The sequence below is a fragment of the Neolamprologus multifasciatus genome, chromosome 15, assembly GCF_963576455.1.
Source record: "Neolamprologus multifasciatus chromosome 15, fNeoMul1.2, whole genome shotgun sequence".
Taxonomy (NCBI): domain Eukaryota; kingdom Metazoa; phylum Chordata; class Actinopteri; order Cichliformes; family Cichlidae; genus Neolamprologus; species Neolamprologus multifasciatus.
The window spans coordinates 24,916,547-24,939,751 of record NC_140453.1 but is presented as its reverse complement, the minus strand read 5'-3'; the positions used below and the strand labels follow the sequence as shown (position 1 = coordinate 24,939,751).

At 39.9% G+C, this 23,205-nt stretch overlaps 1 protein-coding gene and 1 long non-coding RNA gene across 3 annotated transcripts; one reads left to right on the top strand and one right to left on the bottom strand.

Annotated features, from left to right (window-relative positions):
* Positions 1 to 719: 719 nt before the first annotated feature.
* LOC146502172 (uncharacterized) lies at positions 720 to 1,171 on the bottom strand. The gene is made up of 2 exons (XR_014869321.1): positions 1,007 to 1,171; positions 720 to 782 (listed from the first exon to the last, which is right to left on the bottom strand). It is a non-coding gene; the product is annotated as an uncharacterized LOC146502172 (long non-coding RNA).
* Positions 1,172 to 12,450: 11,279 nt separating this feature from the next.
* On the top strand, positions 12,451 to 22,508 carry txlnba (taxilin beta a). 2 transcript variants are annotated; one of them, XM_085133813.1, is made up of 11 exons: positions 12,451 to 12,604; positions 15,385 to 15,613; positions 15,732 to 15,813; positions 16,548 to 16,633; positions 16,745 to 16,915; positions 17,185 to 17,379; positions 17,629 to 17,748; positions 18,501 to 18,575; positions 19,188 to 19,280; positions 19,521 to 19,616; positions 20,888 to 22,508. In XM_085133813.1, the coding sequence occupies exons 2-11, from the start codon at positions 15,401 to 15,403 to the stop codon at positions 22,139 to 22,141; spliced, it is 2,385 nt and encodes a 794-aa protein (XP_084989939.1). In that variant the 5' UTR covers positions 12,451 to 12,604; positions 15,385 to 15,400; the 3' UTR covers positions 22,142 to 22,508. The 2 variants fall into 2 exon arrangements, with proteins under 2 accessions (XP_084989939.1, XP_084989940.1); XM_085133814.1 differs by lacking the exon at positions 18,501 to 18,575 and adding an exon at positions 18,377 to 18,451.
* Positions 22,509 to 23,205: the final 697 nt, after the last annotated feature.

Genomic DNA, 23,205 nt, shown 5'->3' with positions numbered 1-23,205 from the left:
CCGCTCAAAATAAGCGTCACACTCGCGGAAGCCGGTATACCCGCCGAAACGCCATGCATTTATCGAGACTTTTGACCCCAGGTAGGCCAGTTATGGATCTTCGGATCCACATTATGTCAGCAGCTCCACCATGAACTATGTTAAAACAAACACCGCTCACGCCTCACAGATGACAGCTTAAAGTCCTGCGTAAAGATGAAAGCCCCGATTTGCAGATGCTGTGCGCAGCGGTCGGGACCATAAGTCTTATTGTAAACATATCACGGCAGACCCGACGATGTTTCCATGAACATGCTTTTCAGCATCTCTTTACTGACCAATTTTCACATACGGTTGCTGTACGCATACAGCCGGCTGTAGCTTTTCAGCTCACAGCCCGACAACACAACAGCACAGAGAACACAGACTTTAAGGCAGCGAGGCGTGATTGCGGGTGCAGCTCAGGTGCGTCCGCCTCCCAGCGGTGCTGCAGACCACGCCCCGCCACACACATTAACCAGGTAAAATACATATTTAGGCGGAATTTTGCAAATATCTATTTTTCCTTTTTTAGCAGCATAGTGCTTTTTTCCAGTTACTTTTTAAAAGTCAGGTCAAGGCTCCAAAAGCCCAAAGGCGATATAAGGGTGGTAGCTCACAACAGTTTTTGTTTGCTGGATCATTTTAGTTCAGCTGGGTGTCTTTCCTTTTGTTATATTTCTTTAAGAGTTCAAAATGTGTTAATTACATAAATAAAATGTAATTTTCTCTGTAGCACTTCATGGATTTTATAAGCAACACACCTTAGTTGCTCTGTGGATTCTTTTAAAAAGCAGTTAAAAACTTTTCTGTTCAAACAAGCCTTTTGTTGATCTACGTATTTTAGATTCTTTACATTATTTACATTTGATCTTTTACATTGTGTATAATGTCTATTGATTGTATTGTTTATTTTAATCTTTGTGTATAGCGCTTTGTGACTGCCTCTCTGTGAAAAGCGCTTAATAAATAAACTTTACTTACTTACTTTAGTTGTTCACACAAAGCATAAAGGTAAAAAAAACAATATATACAGTGTTATCTTCATTTTAGATTTCAAAAAGTATTTGCGGCTCCCAGTGTTTTCTTTTGCGTGGAAACCGGGTCCAAGTGGCTCTTTGGGTGTTAAAGGTTGCAGACCCCTGTTCTAGACTCAAGAGCCATGGAAACACAACAAATCACATAAAAACACATAAGATTGAGTTTGTGGTTGATTCTCTTCTTTTTAAGCACAGACAACATGAAGACTAGGACACTCTGTTCTGGGGTCAGTGCTGACATCACAGCTTTATTCTAAATGATATTTTCATCAAAAGTCATTTCCAGAAGCACAGATAAATGAGCAGCGTTGGAAATAATCCATTACTGAAGTGAAGTCGGTAGAGTTATGAGGGAACATCCACAATGTTGCATTTCTTTGATTGCTTCTGCAAATGGCTCTTTAATCAAACCTCTGAATCGGTCAGTGGTATTACTGCTGATGAGATGGCTCTGCCTTGGCCTACTGAAGATTGTGTATGCCCTCAGACCCATCATTCATTTTTACCTTTGTTTTATTGCTCATCATTGCCCCTCATGTCCTTCTTTTGATTTCATTATTTCCTGTTCCTTTCCTACTCTCCCATTCCAGTTTTTCTCCTCGTTGTTTCGTTTGTTCTTCTGAGTCATATAACTTCCATTATATTTTTGTTTTACCTTCATTTAACTTGAGATTGAGAAACATTTCTGACTTTCAGTGATGTCAGTTTAAAATGGGTTTTAACCAAACTCACTTTATATAATGAAAGCCAATGAGTGCCTTTTGTTACTGCTTCCCAACCCCCCTCCTCTTGTCGTATGTGCAGTTTGTCAAACCTTCCCTCCCTGTGGCAGATGGGGCTCTGTTATTTGCACTGTATGCAAGGCTTTAAAGATCAGTCTTCTGCCTGCAAGAGAAAACTCATTTAGATGAAAATCATTACTTTGTGCTTTCTTACACTGACATACAGAAAGAGGCCTTTGACCATTTTTTTAATATTACTATTTTGTGTTATAGGTGAAGCTGTTATGGAGGGAGTTGTCAATTACAGTACTTTCTGCTGCACTTTTTTCTTTCTGTCACAGGAAAGATTTTCAAATAAGAGTTGACAGCACATATAGTCACAGGCTTATTGTCCAGGAGAGAGTACCTGTAGCCCATTTGTACATTTTGTGCTTCTTTTTCTCCCTTTTCTTTCACTTTTTTTTCCATTTCCTTTTCCAGCCTGGCTCATTTAAAACAAAAGGTAGTGCATGTCATCCTAAATCACAATTTCACATCACCAACTCTGCATTCTGAAGAATAAAACATACCCAGTCTGATCAAATGTAATGCCAAAAAAGTTTTTCACTACTACCATATTTTCCATCCAAGACTGTCAACGGATGCAGATTTGTCAGATGTTGTACGTACCTCATCGTTAGGTACAACTTCTTTTATCTTTAGTGCCATTACACACTGGCAGTATTTTACAGACTGACAAACTCTGAGGTATGATGTTGGAGAGGTTTATGTGCTGGTTAGGTTTGGGCACAAAAAAGTAATGGTTAGGTTTTGGGAAAGATCAGTGTTTGGCTTAAAATACACCACAACACTGACCAAGGATACTGAAAGAGTATGACGTGGGTGGCTCCATCTCACCAATACCTTCCAAAGGACAGCTTGCCAAAGACATGCCAGCAGGTTGAGAACAGGCATATCTGTAAGTGGTTGTGATGAAGCGAGAGAATTTAAGATCCTTGGAATAAGAACAGACTACAGTTAAAGGTGGAACCAACAGGAAGAAACAAGAGAGAAAAGTTATGTAGTTCAATCTCTGTATTTCTCAGATCCTGAGTATTGGGAGCGGGGGGATTGTCTAGTGCCCAAGGATAACATCTGCTGTAAGTAAGTTCTTCCGTGCATGTCTTTAATGCCAGAAAGAAGCACGGAGATGGGGCTCACGCTGGCTCACACGCAGGCCTCTCTGCTGTGAGGTAATATAAAGTCATTTGGTAACAGTTGTCTTCCAAAGACTGATCGGTTCATGGGTTCTGGATCTGAGAAGTCTAGGTGGCACCAAATGTCACATCTACACAACATTTGTGCTGACCGATCCAAGAAAATCATCAACAGCAAGTCCCCATTGATAACGCTAGGCCAGAGGTGTCAAACTCAAGTCCTCAAGGGCCGGTGTCCTGAAACTTTTGCATGTCTCCCTTCTGCAACACACCTGAAAAATTAGCAGGTCATTAGCAAGACTCAACAGACTGCATACTGGGGTGGCAATTTAGCCATTTTATTCATGTTACAGCAGCAGGTGAGTGAATGAACAGCGCAAGAAAATTAATTTGAGAGTTTTCCAAACACTTACATTTATTTAAATTTACTTGAGTAGGGTTAGGGGTTGCCACCTCAGCATGCAATATAAGGTGCAATGTGATCGGTGGTAGTGCACATTGAGTAAGAGGTAGGAATGTTGGTTGCTGTTATAATAAATACAGTTTTTAAATAGAGGTAGTTGTCACGCCATCTCTTCAGATGCTGATCCTCCTCTCTGCAGGCTGAATCATTGTTGTACTCAGTCCTATGATGGTGGTGTCATCTGCAATGGAGTAATTTAAGCATTATGGTGAATTGTCATTGTGCATATATTGAAAGATGATAGATCCATAATGAAAAAGAAATGTAATCTTGTCACCTACTAAAAAAACATTTATGGCTTAAAGGAATGAAAAATTCAACAAAGGAGAATCTGAACTCTCGCCCCAACTGTTCGCGGCAGATGGCCGCCCCTCCCTGAGCCTGGTTCTGCTGGAGGTTTTTTCCTGTTTAAAGGGAATTTCTCGTTCCCACTGTTGCCAAAGTGCTTGCTCATAGGGGGTCATATGATTGTTGAGTTTTTCTCGGAATGTTATTGCAGGGTCTACCTTACAATATAAAGCTCCTTGAGGTGACTGTTGTTGTGATTTGGTGTTTTATATAAATTGAATTGAATTATTGCAACAATAAAAACCCAGTTGGCTTTCAAAGCTACAGCAACTGAGACCGTTACGGAGAGTTGAAGGTGTAGTACAGGAGGACTTATCCCTCTGCCCCAACTTTTTTAAAAACCTTTTGCTGGCATCAAAATAAGAATGCAGGTTTTTCTTTTTTACACTTTTTACATTTGTTCAGTAAGTACAGAATAGACATATTTTCCAGATCTGTCATGGTTGGCTGTGTGGCAGGCAAGCAGAAGTGGTTGCCCAAAATAGCAGGACTCTTGGAGACGAGAATAAACTGAAAACGCAGCTCTATTGCTGGAGGAATGATTCACAAAATAAAACTTACAAAAGCAAAACAAAACTCTAAACCAAGGTGCTGGAGGACCAGACATTACAAACACACAGCAAGTTGAGGGTACGACACAACAGGGAGCACAGGAAAACGCAGGGCTTAAATACACAGGGGAGTAATTAGGGAATGGGCAACAGGAGGGAGACACAGCTGGGGGAAATTAGGCTAACGAGACAGGAGAGTGGTAAAACTGAACACATTGACATGTGACATGAACTTCCAGAATAAAACAGGAAACTAACAGACACAGAGAACCAGACAGGACACTGAACTTGGCAGGCAGACTCACGAGCAGACACAGTGACACCATGGACAAACAGAGGGAACACAAGGCAGGCATGAAACAAACACCCTACCACATAGCAAATCTAAACAAAAGACAAAGCAGAATAAACAAGAATATAGAAGAATATAAAGAAACACCGAGTCCTCAGATTCAGGACCATGACAAGATCGTTGTATTCTTACTTGCTAATTTGCAATTTATGCAACAAATAAATACAGACCATCTTTTGAGAAGCTGGTCTGTATCGATTCGTTCAAGTGGTTTCTAGTTCACATCAGCGTGTTTGACCAGAATGTGTCATTCAGTCAGTGCCACCATGCCGCATGATTTCACACCCAAAGTGTGATTAATAATGAGACTTTAGCTGGGAGATGAAGCAAGGCAATCAAACAGATAAAGAGATGCAAATTTTTTCCTGCCAGTACACCAAAGCATATTGAGATTCCTCTTTGTGACAGAGAACTGAGCCTTGAGTGGCGGCAGTTGGAGCAAAACTGAGCTTTATTTTATGATTAAACTGCATCCTTGGACATTCTATCCACCTTTAAGTGATGATGTGATGAATACTGCTTCAGGGCCCAAAGTAGTCTGCATTTAATAAGGCTGTTCTGTTTTTAACATGTTTTAGTGCTTTGTATCTTGTTCTATTTAATCTCAACAAGCCCCAAGAAACAGTCAGTGATCACTGTCGGCTTCTCTCTGTTTTTATTACCGCTAATCACTTTAAAGCTCAGTTTTTAAACCCTTAAGATGTAACTACAGCCCAGCCCATGCAGCAGTATATTAATGGCTAACCTCGTATTGTGGGGGGATTATCTTGGTGGTTCTCCTGACTGGTCCCAGACATGGCTAATGACGTCAGACTTAATGACCAGATAGCAGGCTTTTTAATGCCTGAAAGTAAAGAAAATGATGGTGTATTTAATGTACTTTATTTTTCACATGAAGAGGAGATATAATCAATTTGTTGTCTATTCTCTTCTGCTTATCCAATTTAGGGCCACAGTGGGTGAGGAAGCCAGAGTACCCATGCAAAAACAGGGAGAATATGCGATGGAGAAAGACCCCGGTCTCATGATGGAATTGAATTTTGGACCATCTTGCTGGGAAGCCACAGTGCTAACCACTACTCCACTCTGCTGTTTATCAGTTTGCCATTTTACTTTCCTAAAATCCACTTTTTTGATTTTCAGTTCTGTTTATGTCTTCTGTGTCTGCGTCTTAATCTTAATCATCTACAAGATGTCTGGTGGTATTTTATATTCTGCTTCACAGCATGTATTTAATAATCAAACAACTTCTGTTCTATGTGCAAACTTAGTCATTCACATTCCACACACACAAACACATTTGTGATGCAAACTGATAACAGATCCTCTTAGTTTCTGTGTGAATGAGCTTGATAGAGAAATATTTTCAAAACAGAAATAGAATGACTGAGAATGGAAGAAGAGAAGAAAAGGTTAAAGATGAATAAAAGCAAAATTGGAATAGAAAGTCACTGTAAAGAAATCAAAGAAGATTCTTTAAAAAAAATGGATGTGTGTGTATATGATAGAAATTTCAAATTTAAATAAATAACATGTAGAAAAACAAAAGTCTGAAATTTATATAAATTAGTGCATTGTTGCAGTTAGTTCAAAATACAGCTGCTCGTATTATATTCAGAATTAGATCCACTGAACATGTAACACCTGTTCTTAAACAGCTCCATTGGCTTCCAGTTCACCTATGTGTTAATTTCAAGATCCTCCTTCTTACTTTCAAAGCTCTTCATAACCTCACTCCCCCATATATACCTGATCTTAGTTGTTCTGCCCTGAGACTTTGGAAAGCACTTCCACCAGATCTCGGGACTACAAACTCTCTCTGTATGTCATGGTCCTGAGTTTGACAACTCAGTGTTTTTTGTTTCTTTATAATATTTTATGTTCTTGTTTATTCTGGTTATGTCTTTCGTTAAGATTTGCTATTTGTTATATTTCTGTTCTGTGCCTCTCCTGGTCCCACTTCTTTGGGTTACCTCTGTCTATCCATGATGTCATAGTGTCTGCTCATGAGTTTGTGTCTGTAAAGTTCAGTGTCTAGTCTGGATCTCTGTGTCTGTCGTGTGCTTCCTGTTTTACTTTGACAGTCTCTCGTCTGTGTGTGTTATGTTGTGTTTGCTCTTTTCCCTGTCTCATTATTATTAGTAGTATCAGCTGTGTTCCCTGTGTGCTCCTACATCCCTCGTTAGCCTTCTGTGTTTTTATGTCAGAGTCTCCCTTAGTTCCATGTCATGTCATCCCTCATACTACTGTTCCGTTTGCCAACCTGTCTGTTAGTTTTTGCTTTCGCAGTTTAGCTAGTTTTCTGTTCTGTCTGCAATCCCGCAATAAAGCAGTGTGTTTTGAGTTCACTTTGCCTCCGTGAGTCCAGCTCTTGGGTCCACCATGTCCTACCTGCCTTCACACAGCCATAACACTGTACTTTGAAATTGTGTCTTAAAACCCATCTATTCAGAATTGCAAACCCTTCATCATGATTCTAAGTTTAGTTTTACCTTGTTTAGCTTTTATACTGTAATTCTTGTTTTTATTTTCCTTTACCTTTTTTTATGTTGTTGACCTAATGTAAGTTCTTTTAAGCACCCTCAAGGGTCTTTAAAGATGCCTATAAATAAAATGTATTATTATTATTAGTTTATTAAATGTGTACACATTTATTAGATCTGCTTGCACTTTGTTTCTTTGATTTATAGTGTACATTTTATGTATTACATTACATTTATTATTTATTAAAATAATTTGCACTACTCTCCTGCACAATGTCAGTTTTACTTTTACTGTTTTAACTAGCTTCATTGTTATTTGTTTTTTAATCACTGTTGAACATGTAAAATGTCTGCACAATATCACAGTACAAATTCCTCACTATATTTTTAATTCAATTTTATTTATACGGCGCCAAATCACAACAACAGTCGCCTCAAGGTGCTTTATATTGCAAGGTAGATCCTACAATTATACATATACAGAAAAACCATAGAAATCAAATGACCCCCTCTGAGCAAGCACTTCGACAACAGTGAGAAGGAAAACCTCTCTTTTAACAGGAAGAAACCTCTGGCAGAACCAGGCTCAGGGAGGGGCGGCGATCTGCAAGCTGCGACCGGTTGGGGTGAGATATATCTGTGGTAATTTCACTTTTACAACAAATAAACAAAATAGTTGGCTATAGATAGCAAATATCCATCCATCCATCCATCCTCTTCCTACAGATAACTTATATATTAAAATAAGTTTCTCAAAAATTCAAACAGTCCAATCCAATATGCTCACTCACCTTCACTCATATCCACTGGGGTCCAGAGGCAGGGAAGACAGGCTGGGGGTCCAGGAAGTCTGTACGAAGAAGGTTGTTAGCACTAAATAATCACAAGGAAAGCCGGAGCTACACTGACACTTGTTAGCACAACGATCCAGCGAAGAAGCAGAGCCTGCCATCTTAAGTAGTCTGAGGAGTCTGAATTTTCACGATGAGAAGCCAGTGTATGATTACGTGGATGAGCAACACGTGCGTGTAGAAGGTAGGTTCAGAGTTGGGGAGCTTGGTCCAACTCCTCCCTGGTGAACGAGGTGAGGTCAAAATCACACAACTCATCCTTCAGACCTTGAGAACCAATTGACAATTGTTATTTTATTGAACTCCCAGCATTATAGGTCAAACTTGTAATAGGTAAACATTAATTTCGTGGACATCACATCATTGGGTTGCTCTCCAGCAGACAGGAACGTCCACATACCAGGTGTTAATGGCACATCTTAAACAGTGACTGGTCTGTAATCACACTTGGATCATTACTGTGTGATGTTTATGTTTGTTTTTTGTTGTATATATGTATGGTTTTATTAATTATAACGTTTTGAGTGACCTCACCTGGGACTACAGGTGTAAATAAGCAGTTTTCCTATAATCTGGCATGTTTACACTTTACATGTTTGGTAAAGTGTTGTTTATTAAAAGGTGCTATCCCTGTTAAATGTGTTATGTTTTGCTTTTCTTTCTGTTTTTTAAAGAGAGACATTTTTTCCTGTTTGTTTGATACTGCTGCTGATAAACTTTACATTCATTTTCATTTAAGTATTAACAAGCTGTTTTCCATTTTGGGAAGGATAAGTTCACACACTGGTCAAAGATTCACGCATTTCTCAAAAAATCACATTTAGACTTCTGTATTTAACTTAGTCCTGGAGAGATTTTGGTTAATTTATTTTCCTATGTTCATTCGTCTTTTATTGGCCTCCCATCCGCCCACATTTCCAGGGTTGGCAGAATACTGAGCAATGTGATTCTGTGAAGTACTGAGCTAGTGAGGTGGTCACTTTGCTATTTCAAGTGTTATAGTATTTAAAATGTTATATAAAATGAATCTTTAAAAACCTGAATGTGAAAGTTCGCTCTGTTTGGTTTGTAGTATCTGAGGTTAGGTAACTAAATGGTGCCTTCAATTATAGATCCATTATTTGTTATTTTCTCACTTATTAAATCACTTACAATGAGACTCCAATGTGAGGATGTATGTTAAATGAGAAAATGAAGGGAAAAATGATGTAGACATTCAAATTAAGTGAAAAATGGAATTAAGTGAAACATTGAGCTAGCTCTTTGATGGAGGAAAACATGCAGTCAGTCAGGAGAGCTTTATTTTAGAGTGTCGGACATCCTTTAACTGCTGCTTACGCCAGGGAAGCATCATTCATTTATTTGGAAATAAAATCACAGAACCACAGAGGGTTCAGATGGACATTTACTTTGAGACAAGATCAGAGCCAAAAGCCTGTCAGAGAGTCGCTGATGGGTTAATACCTGCATGCTCGGTGCCAGACATGTTTTACGCAGGAAGTAAAACTCATTTTCTCTTCAAAGTAAAAGTTGGAACCATTTCATGTCTTGGGTCTTCCTTTTTTGGAGAATCTCTCGCTGTAGTTCAGATGGGCTTTCTCCATCTGTGCACCTTGAAATAGGCCACAATTAGTAAAAACGTTGAGTTCTGACAGCAAAAAGTAAAAATCAGACAAAGCTTCAAAGGTTTATCAGTCAGCAGCCACTGTGTGCCCAAGAGATGCTCTGCAGTGGTGCACTGTGTGGTGTAGAGAAACAGGAAACAGTTCAGTGCATTTAGGTATCAACTGTAATAAATTATTGATTTAAAAACAAAGGAAGGTTGTGTTCAAGGTGTTGGATACTGAAAGGACAGATTTAGCAGGGCAGCTTCAAAGAATGATTCAGGCCGCCTGACATATTTCTTATTAATGCATTTGTAGCCCTGTTGGTCGGCTGACTTTAAGGAGAAAACAGCGATAGTTGTGAAAATGGCTCGTACCTCTGTCTTATGTTAGTCTTTAGTAATAGAGACAAATTTAAGGGCAGCTGTGGCTCAGTATATGCCCCCAATACGGCTGTGTGTGTGTGTGTGTGTGTGTGTGTGTGTGTGTGTGTGTGTGTGTGTGTGTGTGTGTGTGTGTGTAAGGTAAATAGGGACAGTTACTCTCATCTTTTATGTCAGAAATGAGTGCAGAAATGGATGTGTGACGATTAAAGAAAACCCCTCTTACCAGAATTTTCTAAGGACTTGTGAGGACTTTATGTCTTCGCGAGGAAAGCAGGTCCACAGTGTACCCACAGAGGGCCATAATGTCCATGTGAAAACAGATTTATGTCCCCACAACATGTAATACAAACACACAAACGAACACACACACAGTGCTGTTTAATGGAGTTCCCTGAAGCAGCCTGGTGGCTCATTGCTGCCATCAGCTGGTCAACTACAGAATACTCACTTACTGTTAATTCTGTAAATTAATGTTGTCATTGATTTCTCTTTGGTTGTTATTTACAGTTTTCCAATACCATAAGCCAAAAAATGGAAAGATTTATGATTAAGTACATAAAAATAAAAAAATTACTTTGCATGTAAAGAAAACAAAATACTAAATGGAAAGATGTAAGCTTTAACTTACGTAATGTAAACTTAATCCAGTGTCATCCTCTTTATTATAAATCATCTTTTGTCATTGCTGGATCTAACAGAATTGGTCCTAGCACTGAACCCCGTGGAACTCCATAATTAACCTTAATGTGTGACAAGGACTCTCCATTTACTTTAACAAATTGGAGTCTATTAGATAGATATGATACAATCCACTGTAGCGCAGTACCTGTAATACCTACAGCGTGCTCTAATCGTTCTAATAGGATATTATGCTTGACAAGATTCAAGATTTTTTATTTGTCACATGTGTAGTCATTAAAGTGCAAGACATTATAGACAATAAACAATAAGTAAATTCAAATTAAAAATCTAAAAATGTACATTGTGTGAATTGAATGATAAAGGGCTTCGTGCCACATAGCACAGCGATGTATTGACAGAGCAATTCAAGAGACAAACAGAGTGACCACAGTGACCACAGTAATATAAACAGTAGTGAAGCAGCATGATCAGTGTAGCAATATGTGATGTAATAATAAATCAGATATGATATGAAATAAGACTGGGAAAGTTCTGGAATGTGACAAGAACATGATATAAGGTCCTGTTTCAGTCACTTATGGTGATGCTATGAGGGGAGTGGGGGGGGGGGGGACATTCTGATTTAGGACTCGGACAGCATGAGAATTGAAGCTCCTCTTTAGTCTCTGTTTTTGACCTGCTAGTATGGATGTCATGGTCTCCGTGCCTGCCCAGCCGGCCCCACAAGGCTACATGTGTTTGTATTCTCTCTCTCTCTCTTCTCTCTACCTGGGCGGAGCTCACTGCGGGCTCCCGCCCTTGGCCCACACACCTGTACACGATTAGCTGTCATTACTTGTCCACTATTTGAGGTTGGGACACAGATCTTCTCGTTAGTGGTCCTCTCAGCTTCTGTGAATTTGTGCTTAAGTGTTTTGTGACTTGTGAGTAACTTCTTTCTCCTGTGTAATAGTTTTTCTCCCCAGACCTGTGACCTTCCTGCAGTGCGATCGTGTGTGAGTTTGGGCGTGAAGACGAGAGCAAGTGTGAGAGAGTTTCCCCTTGGACGTTTAGAGCCCTGGACTTTTCCCCCCTTCACTGTATTTATTGTGCACTGGTGTTGTAAATAAACTGTGTTTGGAGACGTCAACCTGCTCTGCACTTGAGTCCCTGCTATTAGTCGTGACAATGGAACCTTCTGCCTGATTGCAGAAGTTTAAACAGTATCGAACGCTGCACTGAGGTCTAGCAGGACAAGAACAGAGATGAGTCCACTGTCAGAGGCCATAAGAAGATCATTTGTAACCCTCACTAAAGCTGTTTCTGTGCTGCGATGAGCTCTGAAACCTGACTGAAACTATTAGAATAAGATAATCTGTTAGGTGTTTGACAACTACTCTTTCAAGAACTTTTGAGATTAAAGGAAGGTTGGAGATTAGAAACACCAAGACAATACTCATTCATAGTCTCCAGTAACAGTGTTTTGTGTGTGTGATTGTATTGAATTGTCTCCTGCTGTTGTAGCTGAAATGTCCTAAACACCACTTGTTACTATGCTGATTGTGTTAAAGACTGTGAGTCTGAGTCTGATGATTCCTTTGACCCAACGTCACCATTACTGTTAGTTTCTTTTCTGATCCATTTCAAATTCACTTCCGCCTTTTTTTTAAAACACATTTAGCCGAAAAACTTTTAAGACCCAGGAGTTTTTAGGTGACCTGTGAATATTGGTGATGAAGTTATTTCTAAAATCACAAAAGACTCTCGGGAACCCACCCACCCCCAGCAGAATGTGTCCCCTTATCCACAGTCGCAGCACACTCTGGTGCCGTCACCGGCGTGTCCCTGAGCTGATCCTCTCATGTTATTTTGGGGGTCAGCTGTCCCGTGAACAGGACCCTCCTCCTCCTCCCGTTCTTCTTCCGTCTGTTGCTGTCTCTTCTTCACCTCCTTCACTCTGCTGATCCTGGTAAGACTTTTTCATTCCTTCCTTCCTCAGAAATCTTACTTACTTGTGTTCACCGTTCTTACTGCTGCATTTGGGTACACTTCCACAAGTGGACTACTTTGTGGAACAAACTGGAAATGTATTTTTCCTCCTGTTTCAGGCATAAATAGGGCCTGATGGTCATTTTTAAAGATGGAAAAATGTTATTGCTGCTATGTTTTCATTTTAATAAATAACTTTAATGTACAACATGGAAAAAACATGAAGAGCTTTGTAATGGCAGCCATGGTACAATAAAGGGCTGTGTCACTGTCAGTGTGTCTATATTCAGCACTTTCATACACAGCATGACTGGAATATAAAAAAATACCTGCATTTGAAGAAAGCAGTGTCTTATTCTTTAAGGATGATTTTGATAATTCAGTACAGTGAAAAATCTGATATATGTGATCATTTTAAATGTGCCTTGTGCCTCCTTTTACTTCAGTTTAGTTGGTGGACTGTTCACTTTGTCACATGTGAACAATTACTAATGTTTTGGCCTTGCTTGTGCTGTTTTTGGTTGTCTACACCTTTCTGCAGTTACCTGGTTTTTCCAAAGGTTTTCTGTTTGGCTGTTCTGGCTCATTCTGACAGTAATGTCTTTCTTTTAGTTTTGCAAATAGATCATTTTATTTTGGAGGCATAAAGTGAGGTCAGGTGTAGGATCACTTGTCCAAAACTAAGAATGTCCTTAAAAAACACAAACAAGAAACAAGCGTGACATTGATATTTTAAGATTTAGCTGATGATCAAGAACAAAGAATTCAGTTATTCAAAGTCCAGATTATGTTCATGTGGTTTTTCCATCATCCAGCTCGAGCACAGTCATCAAGTAAAAACATTGCCATGAGCAGTTTATTTAGTTGTGGTCAACAGTTTGTGATTCAGGGGGAGGGGCTGTGATTGGTTGTGTAATATAGAGGGGAGGAGCTTAGTGTATTTTTGCAGTGGCGCTGCAAAACAGTGGAAACATTCAAGCAGACAAACAAAACAAACAAACAAAAAAACAAGTTTATAATAATGTTTAGCCTTAAAATCTGTGACTGTATGCCTGGAACCATATTTGGATGCTCTCAGAATAGATGAGACTACAACAGCTGTAGCCTGCAGTGTGTGAGTGAGTGTGTGTGTGTGGATGGGGGAGGGCAGAGTTGGCTATCTCACTGTGATGGCTAATTTTAACTTGACAGATATAATAACGGTGGCAGCCGTCATGTTGCAACAGAGCTATGTGGACACACACAGAGGAAGAGGCGGTGAGCTCGATGACGCCTGATGGGAAAATAATAAAGTAATGTTGGTCGCTGATTAAAGGTTCCTTCCCCTCACTGTACATGGCAGGTTTATTAGTTTCAAAGACATCAACAAACCTACCGTGAAGTCACCGGTTGATTTATTGATTAGACAAACTGTAAATCTTTGCATTTTATAGATTCTGGGTTTTAATATGTTGTGTTTTTTCATGGAACCATATTCACATTGTCAGTTTTTGGGTTTTTTTTTTTTCAAATCATTTTCTGGACACATTTTAGAGATAAAAGTGAATGGATGATGGAAAATTAAAGAAATGTAATGAAACACAACACAACCTTATAACTTATAGACTCCTGGTTCTTGGAACATCTGTTCCAAGAAAGACTTTTGGAGTCTGAGCTTGTTTCCTGTAATAGTTGTACTTTCTCTTTTGACTTGTACCCTAAACTGAAGCTTACCGGAGACCGGAGACAGTACAAGACATGCATGTATCTTCCTGGTCAGAAAAAAGAAGCCAGTGCTGATGTGCTTAAAGTGAGATTGGATATAGCTGTAGTTGCAAAAACACTTTCGGTCTACAGAAGACTGTTCAGAAAAGGCTTTTTGATTTGATCTCTGCAAACATTTTCCTCCTGAGTCTAATAAAAAGTAGTTGTGACGCTGCTGTGATCTGTCACAGCTATCAGTGAGCTAAATTTAAAGTGACAGCTGCCAGATACTTTACATTGGATTAGCATGTGCTAAACAATGGAAAGCATGTTTGTAGTTGGTGTGAGCTGTTTATGAGCTGTATAGTTGTTAAAGTTTTTCAGTAGATTTTTCAAACTCACTGACCTCCAAACTTAAACTTGTACAGTTTTAGGATAGAATAGAATAGAATAGAATAATCCTTTAATTGTCCCACAAGGGGAAATTTGGTTGTAACAGCAGCCAAAAAGACAAATATACAAACAAACAGTACACAGGACACGGAACAGAAACATACACAATTTGTCTTACATATTTACATTAAGGACAACGGTTACTATAAACAGAGAGAACTGTACAGTTATTAAATTAAATAAAAATAATTACAGGTAAGAGGCAAACCAGGTTGTAGAGCGAATCGGTTAATTAACTTATTGCAGTTACAGCATTGATGTAAACATCTATGTTTGTTGGGAGCAGTTCTGATTGTACAGTCTGACAGCTGCAGGGAGGAAGCAGGGAGATTTAAAGAATAGAACCACAGAGTAATCCTTCTGTTACACTTGAATCAGAACATACCTCCCACATCTAAATGCACAGCTTTCAGAAACAATTGCTAGACCATCTGATTTTGTCATATAGCTCAATTAAATATTAAAGGGTATATGAATAGAGTGAAATCAAAGTTTTTTTACATGCTGCAGTTTGAATGAGTGACGTCTAACAGTTAAGTTTTACTTTGTCTTGTTAGGTTCTCTGTAAATCTCTGTATCAGCCTGGTGTAAAAAAAAAATTTTTAAAAATTCCATGTGCATTAGTTCCAGAAAACTGACAATGGAGACGTCGGTGGAAGCAGCTGAGGTGTTGGTGCCTCCCACATCTGACAAGGCGTCTTCACTGGAGCCTGAGAGCAGTGAGGGTGAGACGGCAGGTGCGGCTTGCTCCGCCTCCTCTCCTGACAATCCGGACTCTGTGGAGCAGTTCAGTCGACGGCTGGATGACATCATCCACATGTATAGCTCCGCAGCTGGCGTCCTCGACAAACAGGTTTTAAAAGTTAACAACACCTGCTCCTTGATGTCTGGCTGCTAGTGATGTGTGCCGAACAAATGTAAAAAACAAAACAAAAACAAAAGAACAATGTTTTATACTGTTTTGGATGTAGAGTGGGGTGGAGGCAGAGGTGGAAAAGGTGAAGGAGGAGGCAAAAGATGACATCACAAGCGCCATGGACACAGGTGACACAGGTGAGGCAGCCAGAGAGCAGGATGGTTTTATTCCTTTACCCAGTTCCCAATAAATACTGCAATCATCCAACCATCAGTCAACCCCACAAAAACCCAAATGAATCTGAAATGTATCTGCATGTGGACTTTAGTAAACTCTGTATTCTGGAAAGTTTTAATGCTTAAGTTTTGTTTCTGATTCAACAAGTTTTTGGTGCTTTTGAGCTGATCGCACTGACAGGTGTCAGATACAGTCTTATTAGCCCCAAAATAGAAACAATTTTTAACCAATGCACCTTAAAAGAACTGAACTCTAAAATGAAACTAATATTGTCTATTGTTGCAATATTATCCTGCTCATGCTGAGGATGAACTGCATTTACTTATTTATTATTTACTCTATTAGCTTTTAGCCTAGTTTATATGCAAGTTACTTGAGCTTTTATCTTCTTTTTTATCTTGCACTTTTAATACTTTGTACCACTGACAGAGTCTGATTCTTTTTTTATTTAGCTTATAGCGCCTTTGATGTGAGCAGCAACAACTTTTCTTTAGAAAAATTAAATTTAAAAAGCCTGAAACGTGAGAGGGTGAACCATCTCATTATTAATACAAAGTATAATTAATAAAAAAAAAAAAAAAAAAAAAAGCAAAGCGAAATTGTTTTTGTCATAGCAAAGGAAAGCTTAAATAATGAACACTATATCCTGGGTATATTATCAAAAAACTGCTAGAAACTGTATTCCTCTCTGCAGAGGCCTCTCTCATCATGCAGGCCCTGAACGAACTCTCTTCTCCAGAGGAGAAACTGGAAGCTTTGGTCAGGAAGTATGCTGAGCTGGTAAGGAAGCAGCTGAAGTTTTTAGTGTTGCTTGCTGGAAGTATTATATTATACTGTTTCTGGCACTGCGTCTTTAAAATTCATAGAAAGTGCCTCTCCTTATGTTCGCAGGCGGCCGTGCGGCGCTGCGATGTGCAGAGGTTGAGTGCTCTGCAGCAGAAGTTGTCGGTCGTGCTGGAGGAGCGGCAGCAGCTGCAGGCCGAGTATCGCAGCAGCATCGCAGCTCGCAGCAAACTGGAGAGTCTGTGCAGAGAGCAGCAGTCATTCTACAATGTTCTGAGGGTGTGGAGGATGTTTGCATTTACTTTGGCACAGCAGGAGAAACTACTGAGACATAATTTTTAATCCAATTTCACGATAAGCACAAACCGTATAAAAACGCGATTTAAACATCTCAGTGTTTTGTAGTTAGTTAGATGGTGGTTATTATCTGCAAGAACTGATTCACTTGTACAGGAAGAAGGAAAGTTGAAGCCTGACAGAACTCTGTTTCTTTCACCTTCCCCATCTTCCATTCACTTCTCCCCGACTGCCACCGCTACCTCCTCCAGGAGGAGACTCTGCAGCGCTGCAAGGAGGACGAGGAGAAGAGAACAGAGATCACCACCCACTTCCAGAGCATGCTCGGTGAGATCCAGAGCCAGATTGAGCTGCACAGCGCAAGAAATGAGAAGCTGTGCCGTGAAAACGTCAACCTGACCGACAAGTTGGAAAACCTCATGACCCAGTGTGAACGGAGGGAGGAGGTGAGAGGTCATAGGTCAACATTACACATTAAAATGTATTTTCAGATATCTTTGAATAAAAAACAAAACTTTAGAGTTACTTCAGATGAGTTTTTTCTTTTTGATTCATTGATCCACCCATCCATTCTCTTTAGCTTATCCAATTGAGGGTTGCAGGGGGGCTGGAGCCTTTACCCAGCTTTCATAGGACGAAATGCTTGAGAAAATGATATGAAGGTAAATTCTTTCCTGTTCTCCTCCTTCCTGCAGAGTTTGGAGAAGATCAACAAGCATCGTGACCTGCAGCAGAAACTGATTGAAGCCAAACTGCAGCAGGCCAACGCTCTGCTGACCGAAGCTGAGGAGAAACACAAAAGAGAGAAGGAATACGTGAGTGTGCCATTGCTTCCATTGTAACCAGTGAAGAAATAAAGGATACGCGTTTGTCCCATCATTCTGAGAATTCACCCAGAGCTCTCCAGATATCACTTATGTCAGTTTATCTACATGTAAACAAACTTTGGCATGTCAATTCTAAAAGGTCATATCAATGAATATCATTAATGGTATTATATGTCTGCTTTTAAAATTCCATTTAAACATATTTAATGTGACTTCAGCACAGCAATCTTATTGCAACATATTCTCATCTCCGTGTGTCAGCTGCTCCAGTTTGGTCAGATGTTTCCTTTTACATAAGCGATGCACTGACACTGGCAAAATTATCCACCAAGACTTTAATGATCTCATTTTTCTCAAGGTTCTGGGAAAACTGGTGATTTGAAATAAATGGTGCTTCTTTTTTTTACCAGTAACCCTACAAGCTGGAAAGTAATGAGTTGGGTGTCACAGACCCATCTCACTAATGCAATAACCACGACACTTTGTGCATAAAGGCTTTGACGGTCAGGGGATGAGAACGGGCTGCTTCTTGTTAGCTTGATAATCAAGATGAATTTTCTCTAAATCTGTTTTGAAGGCCATGCAGATTAACTGTATACTGTCTCTGTCACCTTAGTTGCTTAGGGAGGCTATTGACAAAACAAAGAAATGCTTCGCTATGAAGGAGCAGGAGCTGGCCATGAAGAAGAAGGTAAAGAAACGTCTTTAACGTCTGGCTCTGTCTGTTCTCTTCTAACCAGTTACTGGTTCAGGCTGCTGAATGGAAACTGCAGGCTCAGACACTCAGAGAGCAGGGGACTGTCATGCAGGCGCAGGTGAATATTCACTGACTAAACTAACATGCTGACCGCAGGACAGGGAGCCGAGGCTGAGTCAGGGAGATTACTGCAGGTGTCACACAAGACCACCATGAGCTGAATGCACTTATTTTGTGCATGGCGGCTTAAAACGTCTCCACACTGTGAGGAATAATATCAGACAACTGCTGTTCTCTTTATTAATTATATAAAACAAAAATAAATATTGAATAAGCTATCTGGAAAAGCTGAATTTATTAAAATGCATTTTAAAAAAACACTTTTACAGAGAAATGCGTATATGTAAGTGTCATTAACATCTTTCCGTCTAGTGCAAATATACTTAGAGTATACTTCGAATACTGGATCTTACTTGAATGTGGAGGTTTAGTCTGGGCCTCAAAAATCAATACATGGGAAAAAATGACTGCAGTTAAGTTACATTTGTTCTAAATTTGTCTAACCAAGATCTGTTTGAGGGTTTTTTTGGGGGGTTTCTTGCAGGAGCAGCGAATAAAGCTTGATTTTAGTTTGTCGTTATATTATTTGAATAGAAATTATGAGGGATCTGCTAATATAAACGTATCTGTCTTATGACTCTGACTTATCAGCCTTCCTCTCTAACCACAGCTGACCCTGTATGGTCAGAAGTTTGATGAGTTCCAGGAAACTCTGGCCAAAAGCAATGAAATCTACGTCCGCTTCAAAAAGGAGATGGAAAATGTGAGTTTTGACCTGTGTGTGTGTGTGTGTGTGTGTGTGTAAGGTAAATGGGGACAGGCACTCTCATCTTTTATGTCAGACACAATGAGTGCAGAAATGAATGTGTGACGATTAAAGAAAACCCCTCTTACCAGAATTTTTGTTGCTCTAACACGTTTTCTTGACTTTGGATGGATCTGACACAAGTCTGATTCGTAGCTTTTATTTTATTTCGTGGTTGTTGTTTTTTTGGTTTTTTAGATGTCAGACAAGATGAAGAAAGTGGAGAAAGAGTCCAATCTGTGGAAGACGAGGTTTGAGAACTGCAACAAGGCTTTGACTGATATGATTGAAGAGGTAAATGTTTACGATGCTCTAGCTGGAGAATTTACTCACAATTGGAGAGAGACACCTACAGGCCTTGGTTAATCCAAAATTTTGAATCCATGTGGTGCCAGTGCCTTATCGATAAAAACATGATTGTTCAAATTTGTACAAATTTTTTGTCCCCAGCACAGGAACGAATAATTGCTGGATTCATGTATAGTATTTCCTTAGATTCCTTTACTCTTTTTTTTACACAGTGGTCAACGAGTAGACACTCCTCCAATTTATTAGCTAATTCCTAGGCTGTCAGATTTAGTTCCACAGTATAGGTGCCTGCAAATCCATGAATTAAATTCCATTTTATTTATACAGCATCAAATCACAACAACAGTCGCCTCAAGATGCTTTATATTTTAAGGTAGACCCTACAATAATGCATACAGAGGAAAACCCAACAATAACATGACCCCCTATGAGCAAGAACTCTGGCGACAGTAGGAAGAAAAAAATTATCTTTAAACAGGAAGAAACCTCCAGCAGAGCCAGGCTCAGGGAGGGGCGGCCATCTACCACGACCGGTTGCAGAGAGAGAAGGAAGACAGGATAAAAGACATGCTGTGAAAGAGAGCCAGAGATTAATAACAACTATGATTCAGTGCAGAGAGGTCTATTAACACATAGTGAGTGAAGAACACCCAGTGCATCATGGGACTCACCCAACAGCCCACACCTATTGCAGGCATAACTAAGGGAGGATTCAGGGTCACCTGATCCCGCCCTAACTATATGCTTTGGAGAAAGTTTGAAGCCTAACAGTAGAGATAGCGTCTGTGTCCTGAATCCAAACTGGAAGCTGGTTCCACGGAAGAGGGGCCTGAAAACTGAAGGCTCTGCCTCCCATCTACTGAATCTGGTTATATAGCACATTTCTAAGATTTTCAGGGCAGAGTACAATAACCTCAATTTTATCTGAATTTAGAAGCAGAAAGTTGGAGATCATGAAATAATCCCATCTATAAATGTAAATATTTAGAGAACTGTTTTCATGGGTCCAACATATTAGCTGATAAAAAACGATAGATACAATCAAACTGACTGATCCAGCAGACAAGCTAATCCATTTTCCAATTGGTCCTGGTACAAACGGGATCTTGGGTCATGTTGCACCAGTGACCTAATTTAGATGATGACAGCAAAGCATCACCAAACCAAAGATCTTTAGCGATTCATAAATGCCCTACTCTAACAGCATTTTATGGTGTCATCTTGTCTAATTTTCTTCATCCCTTCTTGTTCTTCAGAGAACAGAGAAAGGTAGAGAGTACGATCTGTTCGTCCTGAAGATTCAGAAGCTGGAGAAACTTTGCCGTGCCCTCCAGGATGAAAGGAAAGTGCTCTATGACAAAATCAAGGATGTTCGCTACTCTAATGCCAACATTCAAACAAAGGTCTTTGGCATCTCCAACCTCAATAACAAGCCTGAGGGTGCTGACGAATCTGCCCTACTGACCCCTGATGAGATGCAGGAAATCGAGGAGGAGGACCCGGTTCTGACAGAGGGCATGTCCCGCCTGAAGGAGGAGCAGACCAAGCTGCAAGAGTTTGCTGCCTCCCTGTTGACGACAACTGTTGACAATGAGGAAGAGGAAAATAATGAGTTAGACCTTGAAGAAGATCTAGTTTCATCTGCATTTTTCCATTTCAAAGCAAAACCTCAAGTCAAAGAGGGTCTGGATTCAGTCCCTGAGCAGGTGGAAGATGTAAAGTCAAAAGCATCAGATTCAGAGCTGCCACAGCCAGTGAAGGTGGAGGAGGTTCTAGATCAGGTTGTGCCTGCTGCAGAAGCCACAACCACTCAGAAGACAACTTTAGAAACAGCATTAGATCCAAATACAGAGGCGATAAAGGTTCAGACACAAGTTGAGGCTGAAGAGGCACACCAAGCGGAGCCAGACGCAGAGATCCAGCATACAGTCACACCTTTTCCAAAACCAGAACCAGAACGAGCAAAAGCTGAAATAGGAATGGAGGCAATGAAGGCTGAGGTCCTGGAGGAGACCGGTGAGATCACACCAGGGGCACCAGTGAAAGATGAGAAAGACCAGCAGCAGTCCATTGAAGCTACATCAGCATCAGACCCTGAGAAAGCCAAGTTTGATCCACAAACAGACGCAATAAAGGCTGAGATCCAGGAGGAGTCCAGTGAGGGCAAACTACAAGTGGCTCCGCAAGATGATAAGGATCAGCAACAGCCATCTGAATCTCTACTAACACCAGAGACTGAGAAAACTAGGGCCTCTCCAGCAATGGATGCAGAAGAAATGAAGGCCGAGCTCAAGGAGGAGACCAGTGAGGTCAAGCCAATGGTGCTTCTACAAGACGAGAAGGATCAGCAGCAGATAGCCGAACCTGTTCAGGTACCAGAAGCAGTCTTAAAACCCTCAGAGTCAGCCTCGTCTTCTGTGAACACTAAATCAGCTCCATCCTCTGACGCAGACCCCAAGAAAGAGGTCCTGAAGAAAAAGAAGAAGAAGAGTGGCAAGAATGCCAGCTAAAGTTACAGTGTGTAGGTGTGTGTGTGCTGTTATTTGGTGTTAATATGTACTTTTGCAATTAATTAATTTAAATGGTAGTATCAGCTAAAGTGTTCTCTTCACTGTTATTCAGTCTCACCAAACATCAACAAATGTATTTTACAGTTTGTTAGAATAAAGATTTAATTAGGCCTGACATGTTGACCGATGGGTCTTCATGAGTGGAATATTTTCTGGTAACTAACTGCAATGAAAAGCTAAAAGTACCTTATGTAAGGCAAGGAAAATATAGCCGCTGGCTGGAGGACAGTAAAAAGTATCTAAAGTATCTCCTAACCAAAGAGTACTGTGTGCTAAAATGACTCGAATAATAAAAAAGATAATCTGACATTTCTCTGGTCTCATTTACTTTACCTTTATGAAAGTCTTTATCCTTTTAAAGCTTCAATATCAGCTGTCATATCTTGTTCTATAGCCACAGTGTACATCTTATGAGTCTGTAAATCTATGGTACATGCGAGAAGGCATTTTGTCCATTATTTGGCCACTGCAGGGTTAGTATTTAAATTTCCAACTAGGAGAATTGCCCTTTTTTTCTTTTTTGCTTCATACTGAGTTTTTTTTTTTTTTTCCATCTTTCTTAAAATATACACCTTTGTTTGTTGAGATTTATGGATGGTGGAGGGTCATAAGTGGATTTGAACTCAAATAAAGGGCATGTTTTGTCTCATTGACAATGAACCCCACAGGGTATGTCAATAGACTGGGGCAGGAGGCATCGACTTTATAACCAAAAACCAAGTTATTGCAGAAGTTGTTGCAGAATTTTACCTTCTAACGTTTGCTTTACAAAAAAATGGAGCTTTTCCCAAATCTCACCAAAGAGCATCTGAAAATGAACATAAAATAAAAACCTGAATAATAACGTCAAAAATTAAGGGACCCCAGTGTGATGCAGAATCCATCTTATTGGTGAAAACCCCTAATCCTGGTCAGGTGCACACTAAAAAATGACACTACATAGGTACCACTATGTGATGATGTGATATTAAGAGGTCCTCACAAAGCATGACTGCTTTTCAGCA